Below are 25,263 nucleotides of genomic sequence, written 5' to 3'. Positions count from 1 at the left end.
AACACATCCCAGTAGTCAAATGCTCTTTAACCAGAGCCATCCCAAAGCTATAAACTGCAATTAAATTAATGAGTGATAAGTATGTAGGCTTTTTCGGGAGACACCATGTAGCCCACTACTTTTCCTGCCTAGAATTGTCTAGTATCAAGATAGCGAACAACTCTAAGTCCCTTGCTGCTAATTCATTTCACATAGAAACATTGACCAAATAAGGTCATAAAATTTTACATTACATTTTGTGGTGGTCATCCTTGTTAGTGTGCCTTTAACTGATTGATAGGAAGTTGAGCTAAAGACTACTGCTTCAGTGTGAAAGCCTGTAGATGATTGGCTAAGAACAAATGGCCCCACCCCCAGGCCCCACTAGTTCACCGGACATCATGTACAAGATGACAAAACCTGAAGTTGCAAAATGTTTCTGAGAGAACACATATCAAAGCAGACAGGGATGTGCAAGTGAACAAGTGTGCGAATATCTCTTATGACCACAGAACCTCAAAGACAAGTACAAATTAATTTCTGCTAGGATTCAAAATTGAGCTTCAAACTACTTTCAAGCTTTCAACGGCTGCTACTTCTGAATAGTCTCACTTGCTTTCAGAAAGACCCCTATATATGTATCTGATTTTACTATTTCTTGTTATAACTGTGTCTGTGTGCACATGCATATATGAGTGAGTGCGTGCAACTTGGTGCATGACTGAGCATGCGGTCATGTGTGTTATTACCCAAAGGAATATAGCCTAAATGGCGCTCTCTTTAACAACTACTTAACGAGTTAGTAGGTGATATTTCCTATTCCTATTTCCCGTTCATTCCCCTCAGTCACCCAACGAAACAGCTCCCTTGTTCCTCTTCTCTTGCTCTTGTAATGGCATATTGATTTCTTGCTGTGATCCTCAGAGCAGCAAACTGATCTCTGCGGAGGTGGTGGGGCTGTGATAAAACAAGAAGTGTCCAAAGGAGCATTTCTTCTGAGGTTTAAAGCAAAACATTCGTGGTATCACCAGCCTTTCTGAAGTAGGCCTATTCACGTTGCTGAAACCCACCACTTTAAAGAGGGATTCCTTGAGTCTGGCAGAGGAACTCGATAATTTCATTAACTTGCCTTTATCTTCCCAAAAAGCGAGGTGTCCATGTCAAATGTTTTTTTTATACGAAGTCTTGTCTGTATTCTTCCAAGGCCCATCATCATGAATCAACATGTTCTGAGGCTTGCAGGTGCATTATTATGCATAACGTGTCTCTTCCTACTAAATTTGTGGGTTGGCTGCATGCTGAGCTGAGATGAAAAAGTAACATCAGCAGCAATCCCAGGAGAGATGCTGTGCCAGAGATTTGTTTTGTCATTACTTTGTTTGGGTCATCCTTAATCGTTTGCTCAAAGAAGATCATATTCTCAGTAGTAAATCATTTGCTGACTGTAGCTCCTACTGTTATTGACCTGTCACCCTGAAGGAGGTTCTAGCGGAGGTTCTCAGTAGCCAATAACGGGAGATAAATTGCTCTATGCTGCCCCCTGTGGTAGAAAGGAGAAGAACTGGAAGCCAGGTATTTTCCCTGCTCCAAATGCAGAGAGATGCATTTGATGTCACTGCATCACTGAAATTTTCTGACAGCGAGAGATACACAGACTGTTCAGGATACTAGGATATTTCCCAGTTCATTTTTCATATTTCCCAGTCATATTGGATAATCATTTTATATGCATGAGAAAGACATTAGGCTGGAAACTTGCACAGACTTCAAAAACCAACATAAAAGCGACAGGATATTTACATTCCTCAGTACCCTGGCTGATAGACATATATGCCAGAAGATGTGAGATTTACATTTCACAATTCTTAAATACTTGAGTATCCCAAATAATAACTGAATATTAATGTGAGTATAAATGGGATCAGTGTTATATCTTCATTGTACATTTTCACTGCACTGAGTCTTTGGAGGTCCCATGCACAGCAGCTTTCTGGTGGCTAATATGATTTTCAGAATCTGGCTAGTATCCAATCTGTGCTTAATTGGAAAGCAGAAACAATTCTGTCAGTGCAACTCAGAGGTCATGCAGAGGAGAACCACTGGCCAGATCATTAAATGTGATTGTATAAGACAGGCAGGATTAATATCAGCCTGCATCTGCCTGCACCAGGCTCATCGGTGCCTAAAGCTTGGCCACAAATCAACAAAATGGCATGCCTACTGTGTTTCTGCCCTGTCAGTATTGTGCAGTGAGTTAAAGAGGAACCTTCTGCACTGTAGGGCTGCAGGTCAATAGGCCTGTAGTATGGGTAAGACCAACAGATCTGACCTGGAATGGTAGCTAAATAATGTAGCATTAGTTGAGATTAACTGGCACTCCAGTGCATTAAAAATGCGCTGTAATCTCCATCACCAGTTGGGAAGGGTGGGAGGTCAGGAGGCTGATCCTTAAACAAGCATGTATTTGTTTTCTCGCAGCCTACATATAGTTAGTACCTATTAAATGTCTCCTTTGTTCTCCGTTTGAAGCCGTCTCTCATTTCCTGGATAAAAAAAGCATTTAGCTACGCTGCTCTATTTATTTTCCTTCATGTACTATTATAATAGTACATGCACCGCAGTGAATGGGATGTGTCCTGAAATAACAAGCCGAGCAGCGCTGGTTCCTCTCCTGAAGGGATCGCCCACCCCCCCCACCCCTTTACTCCCTCCTGCAGGAATGAGGTCAGGTGTCAAAGTTCACAGCTGACAGCATGGAAGTGAGCCCAGAGCAGGAGCTGGAGTTAGTATTTGGTACAGGGGCCACAAGAGGGAGGTTTTACAAAGACCCCATTGATGTTCTGAACATTAATGTGGTGACTGTTTGGCTAAATGTGAAAGAATAACTCGCCCTGTGTCACTTGCATACAATTAATATAGCCTAATAATTGGGATGCATTAAATATTGGGTATAAAGATGTACAAAAGTTAGCTAGATTCTAGATTCAATTTTCTTAAATTCAAATTTCATCTAGCAATTAATCATGGAGATTAATGACAATACTATCAAATGACAAAGTATATTTATTTTGCATTTCAGCTATGATATCCAGTAGTTTGGAAAAGTCAAACACAGTCTTGTCTATCCAGACTGGGGCTGCCCGTAACCATTAAGCTAAATAACATCTAAATATATGTAAAATTGTGAATAATAATTTAGTGTCATGTTGCTCTCAACATAAAAATGAAAGCAAGCATATTGGCTTGCATGCTTCTTTGAGCTTTATTCTTTGATCACTGTTGCCATTATCCTGCTTAAAATAAAATGTATTGTAAATGTATGTAATGTATGTACGTATGTATTATTATTATTATTTCTAGCCTATTTCACAAAATCCCAGTGTTTATTGTCCTCTTTCCCTTTCATCAATCTCTTCCATTCCACATCCCTGTCTGCTTTGCTTTTCTTGGCTACTGGATTCAGCCGTCCTCTTGAATAAGGGTCTTTTTCTATGGTCGGTACAAAATGATTTATAAATTTATAAATTTATATAGGTATAAATTAGAGGGTCAGCAGGGTGGTGTAGTGAGTGGGGAGACCGTCCTTCAACCAGAAGACCTGGAGCCAACAGTCTCCCTGTGTTTGACACAGCTTCTCGTATTCTGTTGTTACTTTGATGTTTTCCTCACTGTAGTTCATCATTTATTCATTTGTACTTTCTCTTCTCTCTCTAGCTGGGGAGTTGCCTTGTTGATGAATTTTCCCTTTTAGTGGAAGAGCCGTCCCTTCTATCCCATCTGACGTTCACAAAGATTCACGAGTTCAGAATGAGTCATCGTATCATGATTCATGTATCTTAATCTTTATGCTGTGACTTTACTTCATAGATACTCTGAGCTTGCATTAAGTTTCAGTAAAGGGGGTGGTGGGGTTTATTTGGCCAACATTACAGGCTAATGCTTCACCAAAGTGCCCCCTCAGTTTAATCTCCTCCCCTGTAATCCCGCCTCTTCTCCCATCTCCACTTCTTTCAAGCCCCCTCCCTCTGTTTTTCCCCTCCATCCCACGTATTCCACCTTACGCCTGATGGAGCATTTAGCTTGAATGCTGGGAGGCAGCCGTGGCCTCAGCTGCATAGTGTGTGTGAGTGTGTGTGAGTGTGTGTGTCGGTGCTGCATCGCTTCCTCCCCTGCTCTCTGGGATTCTCGCTGCTTCCCGACAATCAGGACCCGCTCTCTGCTACTGTACGGTTTCTCTATGTTTGTGTGGGAGTGGGTCAATGGGCATACTCCCCAACCCACTCTCAGTAAGAGTTGCAGGAATCTTCGGCTCTTGCTCCGGTTGGATACCTGGGAAATGGTCTTCTGGATACCCTTTCTAACCTAACCACAGTGTGCCTGCTGACCCACTTTGGAGAGGGAAGGGTTGGATGGACATTGTTTTGGATTTGGATTTTGGAAAAGGGTGCATATTCCACACTGAGACAGCCTGGATAAGATGGTGTCCCTGCAAAAAAGGGTAATCTGACTTGTCTTTGTGGAGGAATGCGTGTTGGAGAGAGGAGGGCTTTTGTGCATGTCTGTGGACGGTGTCTGGGTGCGGTGACGTGTGCTGATGCTAGTCCGTTCTGGTCCAGCGGCTTATTTTGTATGAGACCTTCAAGAATGGCTGCCGTCCAGCGTTAATGAAGTAAATTCTGTGAATAAATTTGATTACTCAAATCGGCACAGTGGCCTGACAAAGAGCGCGTCCTTGGGGATAAAGAGAAAGGAGAGCGCATTGTATGGAAACGAGAACAAAAGTGGATAAGGGCGAGGGTGAGAGTCAGAGAGAAAAACAAAGACAGAAGTGAAAAGGTTAAGGAGTGAGTGTTGCATCTTTATTTCAATATAATGACTGACTGTTTTGTTTTATCTTGTCGTTCTCCTGATGAGTGGATTGCTGATGAATGATTGCTCATTGAAACTGAGTAACAATGTAGACTGGAAAGTCCCTCTCACTGAAAGCACACTGCATTGTTTCCCTTGAGTACTTCAATTAGGAATCATATAATGTGTGAATACAATAGTCTCTATTCAGAAGGTACTTCAGAGCTTTTATGATACTTAATTATTTATGCAACATGATGTGGCTCAGTGCTGATTTTATGCATGTTGTTGCTACAATGAAAGACTAGCCTACTCTCAGTAAGAAAAAAATCACCTTGAGGTGCTGAGCGACAATGTATAACTCTAGAACTTTTCATTACCACAACCGCTTCCTGTATCTTTTAAAGTCTATACCAAAATGTGTTCAGTACAGAGATGCAAAGTAGTCATAGTATACAGTGAAACTGTGCAGGCTTAGACAGCCATTCGCTTCACAGACACACTCTGTTGTAGTAGAAGAGCTGTTGTTTGGATTCAGGAAGACTCCAGAAATGGTAGAGGAGAGGATGGGGGACTGTTGGAGCTACACCAAGGTCATTTTCTGTTTCATATTTGCAATTTTATCAAAGCTGTCATATCAGCATAGTTTGGAAATAGCCTTCGTGATCAGCAGTAAAAGTTAGCTGTAGTATGTGTATGTGTAAAATGTCCCTTGATATCCCTGATGAAATGGTGCATTGTCTGTAGTGCAAGACATCCGTTCTGGCTTTTCTAAATGTTAGTTATAGGGAAACCATGCATCACAAGATATGACCTCAACCAACAAGAGCCTCGTGTTTCCCTCAGTAGTCAGCTGTATTTGGTCTAAATTAAAATAAATTTGGACTGTTAGTGCCCATTTTTAGAGTGAACCACACTAAACCTCTGTGAAAGACCTCACTTGAACATGATATAGGCTACTGCCGCATAATATCAGGGCGTCTCGATTGGACAACGTCTGTCAATATTCACAGGCTGAGCACAAAGCCTTAAAAGGTTTTTAATGCATGAATTATAACCATTAGTCCATAAAGGATAGGCTTTGGGAAGTAGGCTATACAAGTAACTGGAATCAGGACAACGCCCTCAAATAGAACTGTAACACTTTTACACATGTGCCTTCACTTTTAATCAAATTACTTTAACATTTCTGTTCCTGTTACTTTGTTAGGTTGCAGGTGAGCCAGATGGACAGTGTTGCCATAGCAAATGAGGAAAATAGCCTAGCTGTTGACTTTTTAGAAAGGGAAATTTAGCATGATTAGTAAGTAATTTGAGGAAGCAATGCTCAAACATCATAATGAATACTTGCCACTATTTGACCTCTTGTATTTCATCTGTGCTGGTAGTAGACAAACTTTCAATACATGCAAGAGTTGCCATAACCAGGAATAGGCCTACATTGGCCTTTACATAGATTTTTCATTTATGCATTTTTTCATTGTTCATAGTGCATAAACTTTATTTACCTTGGCATTGTATTTGATTTCAGAAGTAGGCCCTAAAAAAAGTTGTTCTCATCGAGTTGAGCTTGCTGTGAAATAGTTTGGCAGAAGATGCCAGAAGGAGATATAAGCAGAACTTGTTCGGTTTCACACATCATTTATATTTAATTAAGCTTTTATTAAGAATATTCTGATTTGATTTCTTTATTCGTTTTTCATGATCGATTGATACTGACCCATGCCTTTGAATAATCTAATCATTATGGCTTCTTTCTTGTTTGCAGGATCAGTTTGACAACTTGGAGAAGCACACACAGTGGGGCATCGAATTTGTTGAGAAGTACACCAAATTTGTCAAGGAGAGATCAGAGATTGAAACCAGCTATGCAAAACAAATTAGGTGAGTACCCATGTTGACCCATGACCCATACACCCATACCCTGTGATGAGGGAGACTGTCTTTCATCCAGAAGGCCTGGGTTCAAGCCCCCGTTAACAACAAGCATCTGCCCTGCTGAAGTGTCCTTGAGCGAGACACTGAGTCCCTGCAGCTCCATGGACGCTGCTCTGTGTCTGACCCTGACCTCTGACCTCACTGTGGAGGAGGCGATCGAAAAGATAGTTTCCCTCTGGGGATCAATAAAGTATTACATTAATAGAGCATCACAAAAAAATCCCATTTTCATAGTGGTCCTATTGTTACTCTTGGGGGAAGGGTGATTGCTTTATCCAAGCGTAGAGCTACATAAACAGGCTGATGTTGCCTGAAGCAGAAGTCTATTCTGCCCTCCATCTTTCTCTATGTTTTGGTTTGTAAAGAGTCTCTCTCTCTTTCTTTCTGTCTCCCTCTCTCTCGTGCATGGCTGTGTGTTTCTGTTGCTCGTTTCTGCTTCAGGCAAGAGGAAGTCAGGTTGTGGGGGGATGGGGTGGAGCTTGCGTTTCCATAGAGATTAGGTATCAGCATTATCAACCCTAGTTCTGACCCACATTTTTTTTCCTCCAACCACAGTTGTTGGCCCCGCCCCCCCCACTTCCATTCCCTCCGCACATTCACTCCTGTTTTGGTGCGATCACTGATTTTGACAGACAGAGATGGGAGCGTGACAGGTCCTTTACTGAGAGGAGGACCGAGGGGTTTAGGGGATCCGTCTCTTAATGCCTCTTGCATCCCAACAACAACCCCCCCCTCAAAATCCACAATCCCCATCCTTAGAGAGGGCTAGCAAGACGGCTAATACTCTAAGTATTGACCCCAACCCCCCATTTCATACTGACTAACCAATACCCATCCAGTATTGACATAGCAACCCCCTCTATCAGATCCTCTACAGCCCAAACCACTCCTCTTTTTGAAGATAAAGTCAGCTTTACTATTGAGATAATAGGACTAGCTGTGTGTGTTTACATGCATGCAGGATACACAGATAAGCACTGCACAGTTATAAAGACACAGACACATATCAGACAAACTTGCAGAGATAGAAATCAGGGCCCTATGACATCTCATTTTTTCCAAATTCTATTTTATCTCTTTTTTTTTCCAAATTATTTTTTCTTGTTTTAATATTTCTCAATTTTGATTGGCTTGATCATTGTGTGTGATTGGCTTGATCACTGTCTAAACCTTTGCCAAAACAGAATTTCAGACATCAGAGAGAAGAGAAACAACGCTCAACTTAATTAAAAAGCAAATGTTGGATGAACAGATTCAGGTGCACACACATACACACATGCACATAGCTGCACACCCACTATATCATGGTGTTTACATTTGTTTTTGTTCATTTTGTAGGTTACAAATTACCAAAATATTTTTAATTCATTGTCCTGGCTACCTGCCAATTCTGTATTATTCTCTATTTATGTCTGAATTACATTTCTTAAAAGCCAGATTCCCCTTTTGTTTTCCCCTGCTGTCTACAAAATATTGTGGACCAAAAACATATGCACTCACAGATTTACACTCGAGCACATACAGATACGGCATAATCTAATTAGTTAGCATCTGCCTACAGTATGTTTGACAAAGGAATGGATGGGGATAGCCTCATCCAGCCATGTTAAGATGGCTTTTATTGAACCTTAGGCTCCACAGATGGTGCGGATGTTTTCATTCACTTTGCTTACACAGAGGATCCATGTCAAACTGTAACTCCTATCTAGTAGCCTGAGATACACACACATACACACACACACACACACACGCGAATATGGACACTTGTCAGACAAGGCTAACATGAGGAAATTAGGATTTGCAGTGAGGATATCCTGTGTCATAGAGTGGTTATTCAGTTTTCTTGTGTTTCCAACACAATGTGCAGCTTTGTTACACTGCTGCTCGGCTTTACCTCTGGACTAAGTATCCCTCCTAATCAACTTAGCTCATTAAATCAGGTTTAATCTAGCAGGCACGTTCAACCCAAAAGAAACGCAGGGCTGTTAGATCTAATAAACTCTAATGGAATTGGCCCTTTGATCTAGTCTCCTTTTCACTCATCTGTGATGGTGGGAGATTCTTCCTTCTGTTCCTTCCTTTGCCTTTCTTCTGTTGATGCTGTCCTCAGTGTTGTTAGTTCTCTCAAAGACTGGTAGTATCTATCGATCACCTACAGTATAAGTGAGGTGTAGCATTCCTCACACAACAGCAACACAACCAACACACTTAGCATTTTTTAGACAACATGGACTAGCCCACAGTCTACCAAATATACATCACACATGGCTATTAAAATAGTTTGCACCATTACTATCACCGTACCAACCAATCACACACTCCACTAATCCATGATTAATCCTCTTCCAGTGCATTGGGGTAAACATGCACAATGGTTCAGTCTAGCCCAGCTCAGTGCAATGCATTAATGCCCCCTCCTTCCCCAAATTCCAGTCTGGCATAATCCTTATACAGTAGAATAAAGTAAAGTCTTGCTAACAAAAGAGACTGAGAGGGGGTGAAAAAATGTCTGGCTTTACTGTAGCTACAATATTAGCCAATATGCATAGGCATCATCCTCTGGTACCATTCTACAGACACACACACACACACACACACACACAGACGGCGGCACTGGTTTAATCCTCCTAATTAAGTCCTAGTCGCTACCCCAATTTTGGCGTGTTGGTTAAATATGTTATTGAGGTGGATGGGCAAATACAATCTGACATGACATCTGGCTGTGGCTGAATGAATGAGTGGAAACAAGTACTAAAATTAGAGATAGGGTGAGAAGGACAGGAAAAGGGAGAGAGACAGATTTATCTGCCTAGCAACAGTGCAAACACCACCAGGGAGGAGAGGCAGGGGGGGTGTGGGCAGAGCGAGCTGGATGGAGTGCAGACACACATTAGTGTTTTTAACACATGCATTATTCATTTCAGTAGCAATTAAGCATGCACTTTTACAACATGTACAAGCTGAGCCATTTAGATTCCATTAGTGAATGATGCTATAGTCTTACAACAAGGGCGATTCGCTCTGTTTTTCTGTTGTTTTTTTTTAATATTGGCTCTTTAAAAGCAATTGACATTGAGCATCATATGAAATAAACATTTTTGATATTGATATGAACACTGGACAGGAGTATTGTGCTTTTAATGATTTACCATTCATTTGGGCAAGTTTCCATCAAACGTTTCTTACATTTTGCCCAGAACGTGATGAAGCATCTATTCCTAATGAGAGATGGAATGACTTGTAATTACGTCAAAAGCACCATCACTTCTGAGTGGGAAATGACAATATGATTTGCAGCTTTGGTGTACGTCTCATTACATTCTGATTTGTTCCGTCTCTGTCAAAGCATAATTGGCTTGTCTGGTCTGTGCCAGTTTCTAGGTGGATTGTAATAGATTTGGGTTTACAGTACTGTAGCTGCATGCATGTATGAGCGAGTGCTTCCGTCTGCCTGTTTGTGTGTATGTAGACCACTTGGCTGTTCGTTTTGATTGCTAGTTGACAACAGTACATCATGCTCTTTTAATTAGACAAAGGGTCCTTAAGGCGTAAGTACACAATGTGCACCCAAACACCCAGAGAGCATAGGGCGTGTTATTATGTTGTGTCGACAGAATAGCTGTAAAAGAGAACACCAGTACAATTAGGCGGTGAGCATGTCACACTGTCATGCGAAAACAAACATAACATGATATACTGCAGCCTCCTAAACAACAACAAAAAATAGCCGGGATGAGAGAGGGACAATGACAGACAGTGACTAAACCACAAAGTGGTCATGGAGGCCACAGGGGTTGATAGACTTGTATCTGCAGTCTGTTCCCCAACATTAACCCTTCGCCCCCAGCTGGCAGAGTGGCGTTTTCTCTCCCGTCCCTACACCACTCTGTCCATCAAACATCTCTTCATCCTTCTGCTCACATCCCCCTCTCAGCATGCCCACATTGCGCTCATCTCGTGCGGCCCGCGTCAAAACAGGGGCAGCATAAGAAAAGCATGCTTGTTTCTGGTGACTGATTCTGCATGCATACTCCTGGGGCAATGATTTATTGCTGGAAGAGAGGGATGGTAATGGAGGAGCAGGAGCGAAAAGCACTCTGCTGGATTGAACGCTGTGGCGGATGATACTTTGGCACCGGCTGGTATAAGGGCAGCGGCAGGGAACAGTGCATTTCCTGTCTGCAGGCTGTGGTATTAGTAAAGACATAGTAAATAACGTCTGACAAACACTTTCCTCTCTGTCCTCACAGGAATTTATCAAAGAAGTATCAACCCAAGAAGACCTCACGAGAGGAGGAGGAGAACAAGTACGTTTAAGGACCTAAGACATAACTGAACCCGCTGATATCTTCCTTTTTGAAGCACAAAAAACATATTGATCATAAATGACTGTGTCATCTTGGCCTCTGACATCACCTCCTGTGTCTGACCAGGTACACCTCCTGTCGAGCCTTCCTGACGACCCTAAACGAGCTGAATGACTACGCAGGTCAACACGAGGTCATTGCAGAGAACCTGACTTCTCAAATCATCGGCGAGCTGTCACGCTACCTGCAGGACCTCAAGACCGAGAGAAAAACGGTGAGACTTCTCTTCATAGTGACACTGAGTTGTGCTACTTCTACGTCTGATGTATTATTTCTAGCACACTAGCTGTCTTTTGGCCCGTATCGCCATGTCCCCCTTCCCCTGCCTATGCTTTAAGTCAAATGTTTACTTTAGACAGTAGGAAATGGGTCCTGTAAGGGAAAACAGGCACACTGGCCTACAGGAAAGTGAGCAGCCCATTCCCTATGCGTATCCTATTCTCCACGAGCTGAGGTCACTGCTGAGTAAATATAGATGCACCCAAAGGCTTGCCAGAAGTGCAGCACATGACTGGCTGGGTCCTTTATATGGAACAAAAAAATCACAGCCTCTCTCTCATTACAGGCTTATTTCTCTCTTATTTAAACCAGCTTACAAAGATCGGTCTACCACACAGTATTCTTAAATGTTGAAGTCACTTTCCTCCTCGCCATTATAAAGTAATTTGGTCGAGCAGTGGACCTGCAGCGCTATGATTCATAGATAGCAGCGTGGTGCCCATCAAATCTGTGAAGTTCTGGAGGAGAGGAGACGCTACTCAGCTGGAAAAAAAACACTTTCTTAAAAATCTGTCGTGGACTCTTGTGTCACGGAAGTCCAGCTGAGGGAACTGGAGTGGAAAACCAAAATCAGCAGGCTGCTCAAAGGCAGAATGTCCTTTTTAGTGTAGGCTATGTGCATGCACACCACTGGTGACTCTGGTGGTGGTGTCAGTTTACCCTTACCTTACCCTGCCTCCTCAGCCTCCGCTTCTTGATCTTATAGGAAGTCTTGGGACAGATTGTCATTGATCAACTGTTTCATTTTTGAATCTAGCAGCAGATTTGTGAGCACACACAGACGGAGAGCGAGGGGATTTCCAGCACTTGACTGTCTTTCTGTTTGTTTGAAGAGGAATCTTCCGCCCCCTCAGGGCCCGCTCTGCTCTTTTGGCTTTGGCTTAGCCTGGTTTGGTTTGGCTTGGCGTAGCTGGGGTCTCTGTGGCTAGCGTTTGGCCCTTGTCCTAGAGGGTCCTTGGGCAAGCAGGCCCCTGCTGTCAGGCCCATGCCCTCAAGCTGCAGGATGCCACTCTGACCCCCTCTCCTTCCTCCTCTACACTCGTCTCTGCACTTTTCCCAGGCAGACCATCCCTCTTTTTCTCTGTTTTATTATCTGTCTATATTCTCCCCATCTCTTTTTCTCTCCTTCGCTTCTGTCCTTCTCTCCCTAACATCTCTTTCACCACCTTTTGCACTCTGTGTTTTCTCAGTTCACATAACAGCTACATTGTGTTTTTCATTTTGTAGACAGCTTGTCCCGTGTCAGTCGCTCCCTAAGCTTCAGAAACAGTGTTTCCTCAGTTAGCCAGTTCAAGAGCTTTTCCCTTCATAACGTGACCCCATAACTTATCTTTTGTGTCTAATTGGTTTTATGGACAGTGGCTCATTTTATCTTAAAGCATGGAACAAATAGGTTATATTCAGAACAGTTTCCTCTAGGGTAACTGTTGTCTATGGACTTTTCTGTTTCAGCAAACACAGGCTCCAAAGAAATAGGCCTTCTTCAAAAAAAATTTTTTTTTTTTTTACAGAAACCTCTGTACAGTCAGTGTTTAATAGTGAGTCCTTTACACTGTAAGAAACGATGTTAGTGATAAAGCAGCTGAGCTTGGTGACTTTCATGGTTTACTGGCATTCTTTTTGCTGATTTCATTCACATGAATATTTAAGTACCACTCACGATGCTTTCCGTAGTGTAGCCTTTTGTTTTGACTCTATTTATGTGAGACAGTGCTGTGCAGAGCAGACAGACAGAGACAGAGGGATTAGAGGAGGATCGAGACCTACCCCTCCTGGCTGTAGTGGGAGCTTACTGGACACCGTGTGGGACAGGTAAAAGCTTCACCACAAACCCAGAGGGAGAATTAAAATAATACCTCATTGGTTCCTCATTTGTGGTTGTTTTGTAACTCTTCCATCTCCATTTCTCTGTCTCCCCGGATGAACCCCATGCTAAGCTCAGCTCTTGGGCATAGGAGGTGAGAGCAGGGTCAGTCTCACACAGGAATGTCTCCATAAAGGATTTTCTTAGTCGATTAGAGGGCGAATATAATTGTTTTTACAAAAGTGGACCCACTTTTATAGGTTAGACCCTTAGATGTAACGCAAGATATGCACACATAATTTAGTGCATCCATTACACTTAAGGAAATTGATAACAACTAATTCGCAAAGGCACAGGAATTAATATAAAAACATGAGCCCAGCAAGGTATCTTCTTATTTATCATGCAGTGCTTCTTTGTGGCCTACAGTAGCAGTATATCAGGCAGTGACTGGGAGCAGACAGGGTTAATATGGGATGAGGAGCGTAAGTCTCACTGGCCTGTGAGAGGAAGTGCTGAGGAATCATATTAAGATGTTCGGTCAGCATAGTGCTGACCCACCCAGGCGGTCTGATCACAGGGCTTAGGTGTCTTCTCTAATGAGGACTGATAAAGACCCTTAAACGCTCAGCAAGTCCTCCGAGACCGACGATTAGCCTTAACACTTGTAGCGTTTTTAGGTGTCTTGGTACTATATTGAGTTCTTCCTTTGTCGTTCGTTGTGTCTTTATGTGTAGACACGGGCTACTGAAAAAGGGTCCACTTGAGGGTTAGTGTGGCGCGTACTCATTCGCAGCCACACGTACACACAGCACAGCACATAATTATATCTGTTGGTGTTGGGGGAAGTCACCACGGAAATCTATCTGTCTTATCCTGCTGCAGTGTGACAGCTGGTCATTCGTCTAGAAAAAAAGAAAATAAAAAAAGGGAGAAACATGTCTCCAGTCAGCTGGCAAGGCCAAGAAAAAAAGCACGGCATTTACCGAAAAGTCAGCTGAAAACAGCGATGCGCCATAAAAATGTCCTTTGGTGGGGATTGGCAGAGGATACTGTCCTCGTTTATCTGTTGGAGGCAGGCAAGAGAGATACAACCAGCCTACAAGTGGTCTGCTTCTCTCGGGAGTGGCCTCACATTCCTCCTCTCGTTGGGTGGAAAGACAAATAGGAAGCTGAGAGGGAGAACTGATCACTGGCTCTTCGTCCTCCCATGGTCTCTCCATGCACATCCCAGTCCAGAATGACTCCGGTATAAATGACTTCTGTAACTTTACCCTGTTTGAACAGTCGCCTAATGGCCTAAACATGAGGAGAACTGTCTCAGCGGAGTTTTCATAGGGTTTAATCGTCCGTCTGTGTATATGGTGGATGACTTGTTGCCACTTCTAGTTTCCCATCAGTATGTGTGTGTTGACGGACTGCGCGGGACTGCAGGTGCACATTCCTACGTGTCAACTCGTGTAAATGAATGACTAACAGGCTCAGTTTGAGCGTACGCATACAGAGGTGCATACAAATGTACATGTGCACCTCTTCGTACGCCCACATGCGCAAGTCAACTCAAAAGTGCCCATGCTGTGTGGGAGCAAGGTTTTTGTTCCTCTTACATTTTTTCCAGAGAGCAGAGGCCGTTTTGATGATTTTCCCGCTTCTCCTCATGTCTTGTTTTGCTCCAAGCATGTTACGCAGCATGTGAACGTGTGTGCGTGCCAGACTGCCAGCTCCAGACATGGAAGGGGACAGCTTGCGAGTGACGTCACACTCACCTTCGCCAGAGCATCTCTCTCTCTCACCTCAGCTCAGTCCAGCACAGAGATGGCACAGGAGAGTGGAGACACAATAATACACACACCTTCAATAGTGTGTTCTGTTGAATCCCACGGACTTAGCATTGCTTCGGATAATGTTTGTGTGTGTGTGTAGAGAGAGAGATGGGTTGAAATTTTATTGATTGAAATCTGTGAAAAAGAGGCAATCCATTCAATCAAAGTCATCTATTACATTCTAGCTTTTACAAATATTGAAATCCGCATTTCATTCTCACATGCCTCGGTTCTGCTTCATTAGGGAGTTTATGGTACCTGGAGGGAGTCTGCTGCTCTGGGTTGTACCAGGAGGTGCATAACAACGTGGGCCAGCATGAGGAATTCCTTTGTCTGGGAAAACAGTCTAGGGAGAGAGAGAGAGAGAGAGAGCAGTCCCACTTGGTTTTATAAAGTAAATGTTAAATCTGCTGGATGATAATCACATTTTCCAATCACACTTCTTGTATATATTGATGTAGTGATAGTTTGGAGTCAGAGTTTAGAATATGTAACATGTGTTAAGCCCAACTAGTGAGTTTATGCCATATATTTTTCTCTCTTTTTCAATTGCCTGGGTAACTGAGAGTGGCAGCTTCAGGTCACGGACCTGTTGAAATGCCCCCGAGGCCCCGTGGCAGTGCCAGCAGTCACATGTTGCTACTGAGAAGGGTGTGTGGGGGAAAGGCGGGGTGTATCTCCTCTCCCCTCCCTGACCATAAGGGCAGGATGGACGTGGGCCAAGTGTGTCTCTGCAGTCCATGAATTTAAACACATGCAGACTGGCCAACAAAGGGGAATACCACAACATCTGCCTACATGGCCACACCGTCTCTACCTGCATCCTTCACCCAGATGGCTCTTTGTCACAAGCAATGATGAGCAACGCTCTTACCTCATTGAAAGTGAATGGACTCATATAATATTCCACATATCAGTATGTTTGGTGAATGCATTCCTCCAGTGCGTGTGTTCCTTAATGCTGCTACCAGTAAAATGTGAAACTTGGTGATTTTGGCGACCCCTTGAGTCCCTTAGTGGTAGGGGCGGAAAGACGACTCGCCAATTGTCATGGATTGGCTTTCAGGTCATAGCGCCCAGCCCTACCATGTGGCTTGCTTAGGCTTTGTCAAGCAAACATGATGTGATTAGTAGCCTACATAATACTCATCATTCTCCAACAGGACTTTATGTATTCTCTGGAGCTGTTTGGGGAAAATTGTTTATCTTCAGCGTGATGGAGGATGTGTTGATTGAGACGACATGGGATGCTGGATTTTTTTTCCCCGGCGCTTTGTCTTAGTGTTCTTAATGGCTCACATAAACTTTCTTTGGAAATGTTGTTATGGAGACAAATATTTGGTCGAAAGAATGCTCCGCAGTAACAATGATGTCATCCATTTTGGTGCTGTGTGTTGTGAAATGGCTTTATCGTAAAACGTTTTTAGCCTGCTTTTTAAATTTTCAAAGTTCATCACTGAACAAGGCTGTTCTTCATCAAAAGGGGAGTTTGCGAAGGTCAAAGCCTTCTTTTCCTTTCCCTTTTGGGCCGTATCATTAGCAGAAAAACCAAGGTACTGGACTGTACCTCGTCTCATCAGGAACTCGGCAGGTCCACAGTGCCCTAGTTTCTGTAAGAGCCTAAGTACTTCCTCTGAAACAGCAGAGCACTTCCTTATTTTACTTAGCTTCCCTAGAACTTTGGGGAAGTGAGAAGTGAGACCACCTGAGGCAAACCAGGGTTCAGTTACACATTCTCGCTTACAACTCTCATGTCCGCTGTTAATCAGGTGAGATTACCCCTTGGGCCTCCTGCACCGGTGTTAATTTGACATCTCTTGCTTGTGTGCTTTGAATAGTGAGGATTTCCTTGTGCAATCTGAAGCACTGCCATGCCAGTGAAATACAAGCAATGGCTTTTTGTTCCTCATAATGGCCTGGGTCCATTACTGAATGGCAGCAGAGGACATCAATATTCAGCTCAGCTACTGACGCTAGCTCTGGCAGTCTTGGTAACCAGGGGAAACCTCATCGATAGTCTGTCCTCTCTGTCATTTTCATTCTAGATAGATCCTTTCTATCTATTGTTTCCAGGTTTGATTGGCAGGCCTTGATTAGCTTGATAGCTGACAGGGAATACAATATTTATATTCTATATCAGTGATCACAGACTGCCGCGAAGTGATCACAAACCTTGTCACGAATTTAAAAAACAACAAAGGTTTGGAAGTGGTTTGCTTCTTGTTCCAGGGGATCTGGCTGCGCTCCACGCAGAGCTGCAGAGAGATGTGCTCTGCCTCTGGGCCAAGCGCTCCGGTCCCCCGGAGCAAGATAGGCCAACTGAGGCCTTTTAGAAAAACACACAGCGTATTTACTGTGTGTGTCCAGACCAGCAGCTGCCACCTAGCCTTGTGCAATATGCCACACTTGGCGGGGCCAGCAGCCATCTTGGCCTCTCTGTCTCTCCCTAGATCACACTATCTGCCTCCTACTGCGCTTGCGTGCTTTATGGTATGGTATGTGTACTGTAGGCTTCTCATTTCATGTCCAGCCATCTACCTTATTTTGTCAGTTAGCCCTTCTCTCTGTCTGTCTCTTGGTCTTCCCTCTTGCTCTCTCTCACCCTACCATTGTCACTGTAGCGTTACAAATGTTTCATATCCCTCTGGACCTATAGAATAGGTCAAATGGAGATGTGTGAGCAAACCAGGGGCGAGCCAATAACCTTGCCACTGGCGCCATGCACTGTCCATGACATGTGACATTGCAGGTTCATAATAATTGGATAGCTTCTGGTCTGCTTTATTGGTTCCATGAGGGTCATTGTCTTGATCTATGTATTACCTTGTTTATTTTTATGGAATCTCTAATGAGTAAAGTCTTCATTCAATGGATTTTTAGCACAAATTGTTGCTTTAATGATTTCTCCAGAGCTGCAGCACACACAGTGGTGGTGCACCTGTGATGTCTAACCCTGACATTTCAGAACTAACCCTAACCCACTAACCCTAAACCACCTGTGAAGCTGTATGTTGCTCTTTAATCAAATAGAATTATAGCCATCTACTTTGGCTTGTACAAATCTCTGAGAGTTAAGCCTTTGGGTTATGCGGTCATAATTTTAAATGTAGCTGTAGCTTGCATTTGAGTTTGGCCTACATTCTCTGTGCACATTAATATTTCCTGTTGCAGTGTGAGTAATAACCGTTCCTGGCTTTAATGGTATAGTTAGTCTCATACTATATCTTTTGTCTTTAGGAGAAACTCAATCCCACTCCTTCTAGTTTGTTATCACCTCTGTCAAGGTCAGGGTCACCTGCATTTAAATCCCTTAAGCTCTTGAATAGCATGATAATGTTTCTCTTTTGTGCTTCCCCTTCCCCCTCTCTTCTGACAGCACTTCCATGATGGGCGTAAGGCACAGCAGCACATTGAGAGCTTGTGGAAGCAGCTGGAATCGGTGAGTGACTCCATCGATGTGCAGTACCACTTTAGTCCACTAGTTTAGTCCACCATTGCTGAGAGTGTACAACTCTTCTCAAGATCTAAACGAGAGACAAAGAGAGAACAGACATTCCTGTAGTAAACAAGAGACTTTGTCAAATGGATTTAATTCGAAAAGTCAACATACGCACACAAGTAGTACAGTACTATTGCACCGTTTGCTAGTGCAGTCCACTCAAAACCACTTCTGTACAATATACACTGTAGCCCGCCATCTTAAATAGCTACAGCACTTAACTGTGGGGATTACAGGATATATATTTTTTTATTTAACCTTTCTTTAATGATGTCACTCCATTGAGATAACACATCTCTTTGAAGACTTGGCCTAGGAAGTACAATAAATATAGATCTACCAATAAGTACGGAATAAGGGGATAAAAACTCAAAGAGTATAGGGACAGTGTGCCAACGGATACAAGGTAAATTGATTGCTACTCAGCTTTACAATCACTAATAAACCTCAGTGCTCCGTGATACACTGTGTCTAATGCACATGCTGAGACAACAGACATTGGGAGGTGGCATGTGACTATACAACAAAAACAAGCACTGGCATAGAGGCGGTGGCAACCAGTCTGTTTTTAGCTGGAAAAAAAACATGACTTGATCCCCAAGTAAAACCCTCAATTTTAGCTTTGATTTCTTCAAAATGTGCTGAAGAGAGGGCAGTCATATGCTTTAGTACTTAGAATATTCAACAGTCAGTAACAATGACTGAAGGTTTTAGTGAAGATTCTAGTGGCCTGAAAGTGACATAACGTAGACTCTATAGTATTAAAAGCATTTTGAAAGGTCTTAAGGCTTGAAACAAGGCATGAACCACAACTGTAAATGAGGGTGTCATAATCATAGAAATGAAAATCTGCATTTGACACATTTTGGTCTATTAATTAGCCTACATAGATAGGAAATAAGAGAGGGCCAAGTACAGAGCCCTGGGGGACTCCTTCACAGACAGATACTGAGGCCATTAAATTATGTGCACTGCCCTGGTAAGTATGAAATGGTTTAATCAAAATCAGCTGGTGGGCTTTACCAAGAAATTGCACTCATACAGCCTCCTTCTTAAGCCATTCTGTCTTCACCAGAAACCTCAGACAATGCGTCATTTTTGCTTGGAGTCGAGGACTTGAAAGCTTGAAAGTATTGGATGGATATAGAGGACAGCCTCTCACGTAGAGATGCAATTGAAATAACATTAGTTGTTGACTAACATTTAATAAAATGCTTATTCCATCATCAATGTTATCCTCTCCATCTGAGTGACAGGCTGACTGTGGAATCAGATTAAGACCCTTTATGAGCTGATTATTAGAAAGTATTAAGGTAAATTTAGAAAAGGGATTGTGAGACCATGGCCCCAGAACTGGAACTACTGCATGACTTTCTGGAACTTCAAGTATGTTTTTTTAGCAGCTACTAGGCCAGAATAACCACAGATTTTAAGAATACTGTATATTATAATTCCATGCTGGAGTTTAAAAAAAAAAAAAAACTAGATAAGAGCAGATCCAGGAGTGTCAGTTTATTTGTTTTAGTGGTGGGGCTAAAAGAGAGATTGGACAGAATACAACTTCTTATCTCCGCCTGGCCCCTTTGACAGGGGGCGAGCAACAGTCTGCGTGAGAGAGATACATAACTGCCTTGTCCTCTTCAACTTCTCTGTGCGTTCAATGATCCCATTGTGTGTGAGGCAGAGAGGCATAGTTCAGAGTGCACACTCGCACAACAAACACTGATTGTTCAGCCAGAGGGGTCGAAAGAGGGTTGGATGAATGCTTGTTTTTCTGTACACAAACGGCCACTATGAACATTTGTTTAATCTCCAGTCTGCAGACTTCTCCAGACCCATTTGCTGTGTCAGAGACATAAACTGGCCTCTGTCACACACAATGCTCGGTCCGAAATGTATATGACGAACATACATACATGTTGTGACGTCCATTACTATGCTTATTTAAAGGTCAAGTTCCACAGAGTTCAGAGGATAACCATGCTTTCTATACTGGTATTGCCTGCCAAGGTATGTTAGCGATGTAATGTCTGTGACCATATTTGGATTTTTCTCTCTTCTGTTGTTTCGCAGTGTAAAAGAAGGTTTGAGAGGGACTGTAAAGAGGCAGACAGAGCGCAGCAGTACTTCGAGAAGATGGACGCCGACATCAACGTGACTAAGGCTGACGTGGAAAAGGTATGCGTCATCACGCTCCAGTACAGCGCTCCCACCAATCGCACACCAGCTTGTCCCATACCCTACATGCTTAACACACAGCCGCCTTGTCCCCTGCCTGGCCTTCCTCACCCTCCTACCTAGCACCTTCCCCTTTCTCTGGCCACTCTCTTTTATTTCCCCCCCCCCTCTCCATCGCCCCAATCCCGACTCGTCTTTCCGCCGAGCCCAAATGACGACATTGAGTCAGTGAGCGTGCGTTTGATGCCAGGGCCGTGTGTAAAGGCTGGCATTGTCTCAGCAGCACAGTGATCTGCTGCTTAACAAGGCTGATAGCTGCACTGAGTCCTCATTATCACTGTTCAGCAGCCACCGGCCGTGCTACTCTACTGTATGGGACTTGGCAGCACAGAGAACTGTGTGTCCATGGCAGCATTTGTATGTGTTGGCTTATACACATGTGCTGGCTTTGCCTTTTCATATTGAGCTGTCCCTCCTTTCAAGGACCTAAGTGTGTGAGTGTTTCTGTTTCTGTGTTTTTGCACATTGTTCCCATACATCCTCATCAGTTGCAGTGATCATACATTTTCAAGAGTTGCTAGACAAGAGCCCTCTGGGCCTGTAGCTGATGTCATTTCCTGCTGTCGGGACCAATTAGGATAGCCTTTGACATCACAGCCTTTAACCCACACAGCTCCCACGCCCGCAAGGCATCATGGGTTATCGGCGCGTGCTGCTGCTGCTTCATCAGCAGTTGGAGCAGAGCTCGGGCTCAGAGTTGACACGGTTCAGACCCGATTATTATGCAAATCCAGGCCTGAATAAGGAGCCTTTCTGCCACCCTGGACATGCAGCCAAAGAGCCACAATGGGCTCAGGCTAACACTGAACTCAGCTGGAAGGACTGGGCATTTCAGCTATACACACACACACACACACACACACACACACACACACACATAGAAGCAACAAGTCTGTAAACAGGAGTGGTGTTGTCTCTGATTACAGTTATACCATTTATTGAAAACCAGCGATTATAAAAAAAACGTTTTTCATGAAAGACTGATATGTTACATAGAATTCAGTGTCAGGAAATGAAACATTGCTGTGACTTTTGCTCTCACTGAGCTTTATCACTGCTAGTGGAAAGGCGTGAATAAATTAGTTCCATAATGGCAAATATGGCAAATGCTTCAGAAATCGTATTCAAGTCTTATTCAACCCTAATACATATGCAAACAATCACTTAACATCACTCAGACTCATGCACATCCATCGTCATGTAATGTTCCTCAAGCGGACCATACGATAAGACACAGACACCCTTAGAAATGTATCTGTATATTCATAATGTATTTGCATGCTTTTCAGTATCTAGGCCGCTTTGCCATTGTATGGATCACTGCAACAATATTAGCATTCGCAATTGCTATTCCTGTCTATGTGGGTGTGTTGACTGATCTTACACTCTTCTATCACCTACTCACATTCCATAAAATAGAAATGACAGAATTCCCTCATTCTCAGTACTCTGGTTACTGTGTGTAGGAATTGGATTTTTTTCACCTAATGTTTTGTAATTTTCGCTGTAATTTCTTGTTTCCTCTTACATTTGTTTTTCTAATAGGTACTCCATAATTGTCTGCTTTCTGTTATTGTATCAATTGTGAATTCAAAACTCCACACTAGAACATGTGAGTGTGTGTGTGAGAGAGAGAGAGTGTGTGTGTGTGTGTGTGTGTGTGTGTGTGTGTGTGCGTGTTTCTTTCTATATCTGTCTATTTGTCAGTTTTATCTGTGGATGTGTTTGGTCAGTTAAGCTCGTATGTGCTAAGATGCCTCATAGCTTTGCCATGTGCTTGTCATTAAAATTGATGTAGCACACTGGCATATAGAGTAGATAGATACTGTTTACACAAGATTTGCCACAACGTTCTCATTACAAATGCCATTACATCATATCAAATCTAAATCAAAGTTAATTCTCATTTATGAAGGAGTGTTCTATTTATTTCTAATTGACCAGATTATAGATTCAATCATAAGGCAAGCACACATCATGTCTCCATATGTTTTTTTTCTTCGGTGAGGCATATTCCCTCCGTTATTTAAGAGGCCTCTGAGTATTACATCGCCGGCAGAGATGACATGTCACTACCTCAACTTAGTGTGGATTCGGGTTTTAGTCACGGTTGTAGCCTTGAGTTTGAGTATGTCTGGGATGGACAGGGGCATGGAGGGAGGGAAAGAGAGACTGAGAGAAAGAGAAAGAGAAAGGAAATAATTCAGAGACCGTGAGAGAGCTTGAGCGCACGTGTGTCGGCACATTTGTGTGTGTACTCGTATCTGTGTGTGTTCGTTTTCTGCGGCTGAAGGTCACCTCTTAGGATTTGATAATTTACTAATGAACAAAATATATTGTTCCTCACAATATAAACAAAAGCTGCCAATATCCCACATAGATATTTTCCGAGAAAGCAATTCCAGCGGTCGCTTTGCCTCCGATGTTTTATCTCCCAGTCGGTGGCAATGCATAGAAACTACCGTTTGTTGAGCTGAGGTCTTGTGGTCTGCTGTGCAGCTGGTGCAAACCTCTTAACTGTTCCCTCCCCTCCACTGGCAGGCAGATCCCTCAATTTGGGGTTTGGATTCACAGCCCAGATATCCACAAGGCCCCGTAACAGCTCTTTGAGGAACCCCGGCCCTCACACACACACTCACTGGCTTTCCTGTTGTGGTGGAGGTCCTCAGTCGTGATGCATGGAAGAAAGGGAAATACCACTCAGTGTCTCTCCCTCCACTTCCCAGTAGTTTCAGACAGCGGTTTGCAACACCAATGTTTTAGCGGCGATGACTTGGAGAGCGTTTGTTCACCCTGATACCAACTTCCCCATCCGAGCGATGTCACGCCTGGTAGTCCAGGAAGCGTATCTATGGCAGCTTCTTGTTTAGCTGGAAACGGCTAACAATCCTTTTGTTTGTGTTTGTGTGTGTGTGTGTGTGTGTGTGTGTGTTTGTATATTTATTTTTTGCCATGCCTTGAAGCGAAGTTCCCACAAGGTAGGTCCAGTGGACAGAGAATCTGTTATATCTGTGGGAAGTGAACACACTGTCTTAACTTGTGTCTTGACACACACACACACACACACACACACACGCTCCTGTAGCGTCTGAAACACAGCCAGGTCACTCTAACACGCCTGTCCCGTCCGACCATGTCTCTGCTCCTCGTACAGTGGCTTGCCTCCCCGTCTTCTACTGACCACTTTCTCACCCAGAAGCTTATATGTGTGACATAACAAAAATAAGCGGACAGACAAACGCTGAACATCTTGTGCAAGGCAACAGCTCTCATTCTCACGTTCATTCTCATTCTGTTTCTCATTCTCAGTCCCTGTTCCGCGATGACAAATTATGCATCTCACTAGTCTATGACTGTGTGGAAGGCATAATTCATGTCTCTGTCTGTATGAAGTCATTTATTACTATTATCTGCAGTTCTTATTTTACTGCATGTCATGATTCATTCAGTCTCCCTCTGGTATATTCAGTAAGCAGCTACGAAACTAGGGCTGCAACTAACAATTATTTTCATTGTCGATTAATCTGTCGATTATTTTCTCGATTAATCGATTAGTTGTTTGGTCTATAAAATGTCAGAAAATGGTGAAAAATGTCGATCAGTGTTTTGTCCACAACCCAAAGATATTCAGTTTACTGTCATAGAGGAGTAAAGAAACCAGAAAATATTCACATTTAAGAAGCTGGAATCAGAGAATTTTGACTTATTTTTCTTAAAAAATGACTCAAACCGATTAATCGATTATCAAAATAGTTGGCGATTAATTTAATAGTTGACAACTAATCGATTAATTGATTAATCGTTGCAGCTCTATACGAAACCAAACCATCTTCTTTCCATCTTTCTTCTAAAATGTTACCTAAGAATGAATGCAGTTTCACTCTCAACGACGTCACTGCTTTTAGGTGTCAGCTTGCCACAAGCAGTTATAAACAGAATCTGTTTTTAGATAGATTGACAGAGTAGAGGTGTGAGAGACAGCGGAGCAGGTTAGCTGCTGCTGATTTCTGGGAAATGTCAACAGGATGTGATGCGGCTACGGGGACGGCAGCTTGTTTAGAGGTTTTGTTGGGTTACCATGGTGATGATGTTTTGTACCCTCATCACTACTCAACACATTCAGTGCACTTTCAGACAACGCTTTGCATGCATCCTCATTCCATCCACATAAATGCATGCTCACCGGCTTGCACATATAGACCGTGTGTGAAACTGCTGAACTTTCGCATGTGCTTTTTAGCTTGTCTCGTTTTTTTCTTCTGGCTATCACATTATTTTTTGTAGGCTGTGAATATTATTTTCCACTGAGGTATTATCTGTCATACCTCCTGTGCTGGAAATAATGCATTTCTGTGTCTGATGAGTCTCCCCGCTGTGGGATGTCCTCCTTTTCTTCTATTATCTCATCTATCACTTCTCCGTATGTGTGTGTGTGTGTGTGTGTGTGTGTGTGTGTGCGAGAGACAGAGAGAGAGAGACTGACAAGAG

General features: G+C 43.1%; 1 protein-coding gene across 5 annotated transcripts in view; it reads left to right on the top strand.

Moving 5' to 3' along the window:
* fnbp1b (formin binding protein 1b) overlaps positions 1-25,263 on the top strand; it is a 61,413-nt gene that overhangs the window by 15,872 nt on the left and 20,278 nt on the right. For 3 of the 5 annotated variants that reach the window (XM_078287182.1, XM_071924027.2, XM_078287187.1), the window contains exons 1-6: positions 5,317-5,420; positions 6,596-6,711; positions 11,016-11,072; positions 11,199-11,346; positions 18,415-18,477; positions 20,611-20,715. In XM_078287182.1, coding sequence (XP_078143308.1) covers positions 5,379-5,420; positions 6,596-6,711; positions 11,016-11,072; positions 11,199-11,346; positions 18,415-18,477; positions 20,611-20,715 — 531 coding nt within the window. In that variant the 5' untranslated portion in view covers positions 5,317-5,378. Of the gene's footprint in view, positions 1-5,316; positions 5,421-6,595; positions 6,712-11,015; positions 11,073-11,198; positions 11,347-18,414; positions 18,478-20,610; positions 20,716-25,263 lie in introns of those variants that run through there. The other 2 variants (XM_078287184.1, XM_078287177.1) reach the window with 1 other exon arrangement.

The sequence above is a fragment of the Centroberyx gerrardi genome, chromosome 2, assembly GCF_048128805.1.
Source record: "Centroberyx gerrardi isolate f3 chromosome 2, fCenGer3.hap1.cur.20231027, whole genome shotgun sequence".
NCBI classification, from domain to species: Eukaryota; Metazoa; Chordata; class Actinopteri; order Beryciformes; family Berycidae; genus Centroberyx; species Centroberyx gerrardi.
The sequence above is the reverse complement of the archived record's forward strand: the minus strand, read 5'-3'. Positions and strand labels throughout refer to the sequence as shown.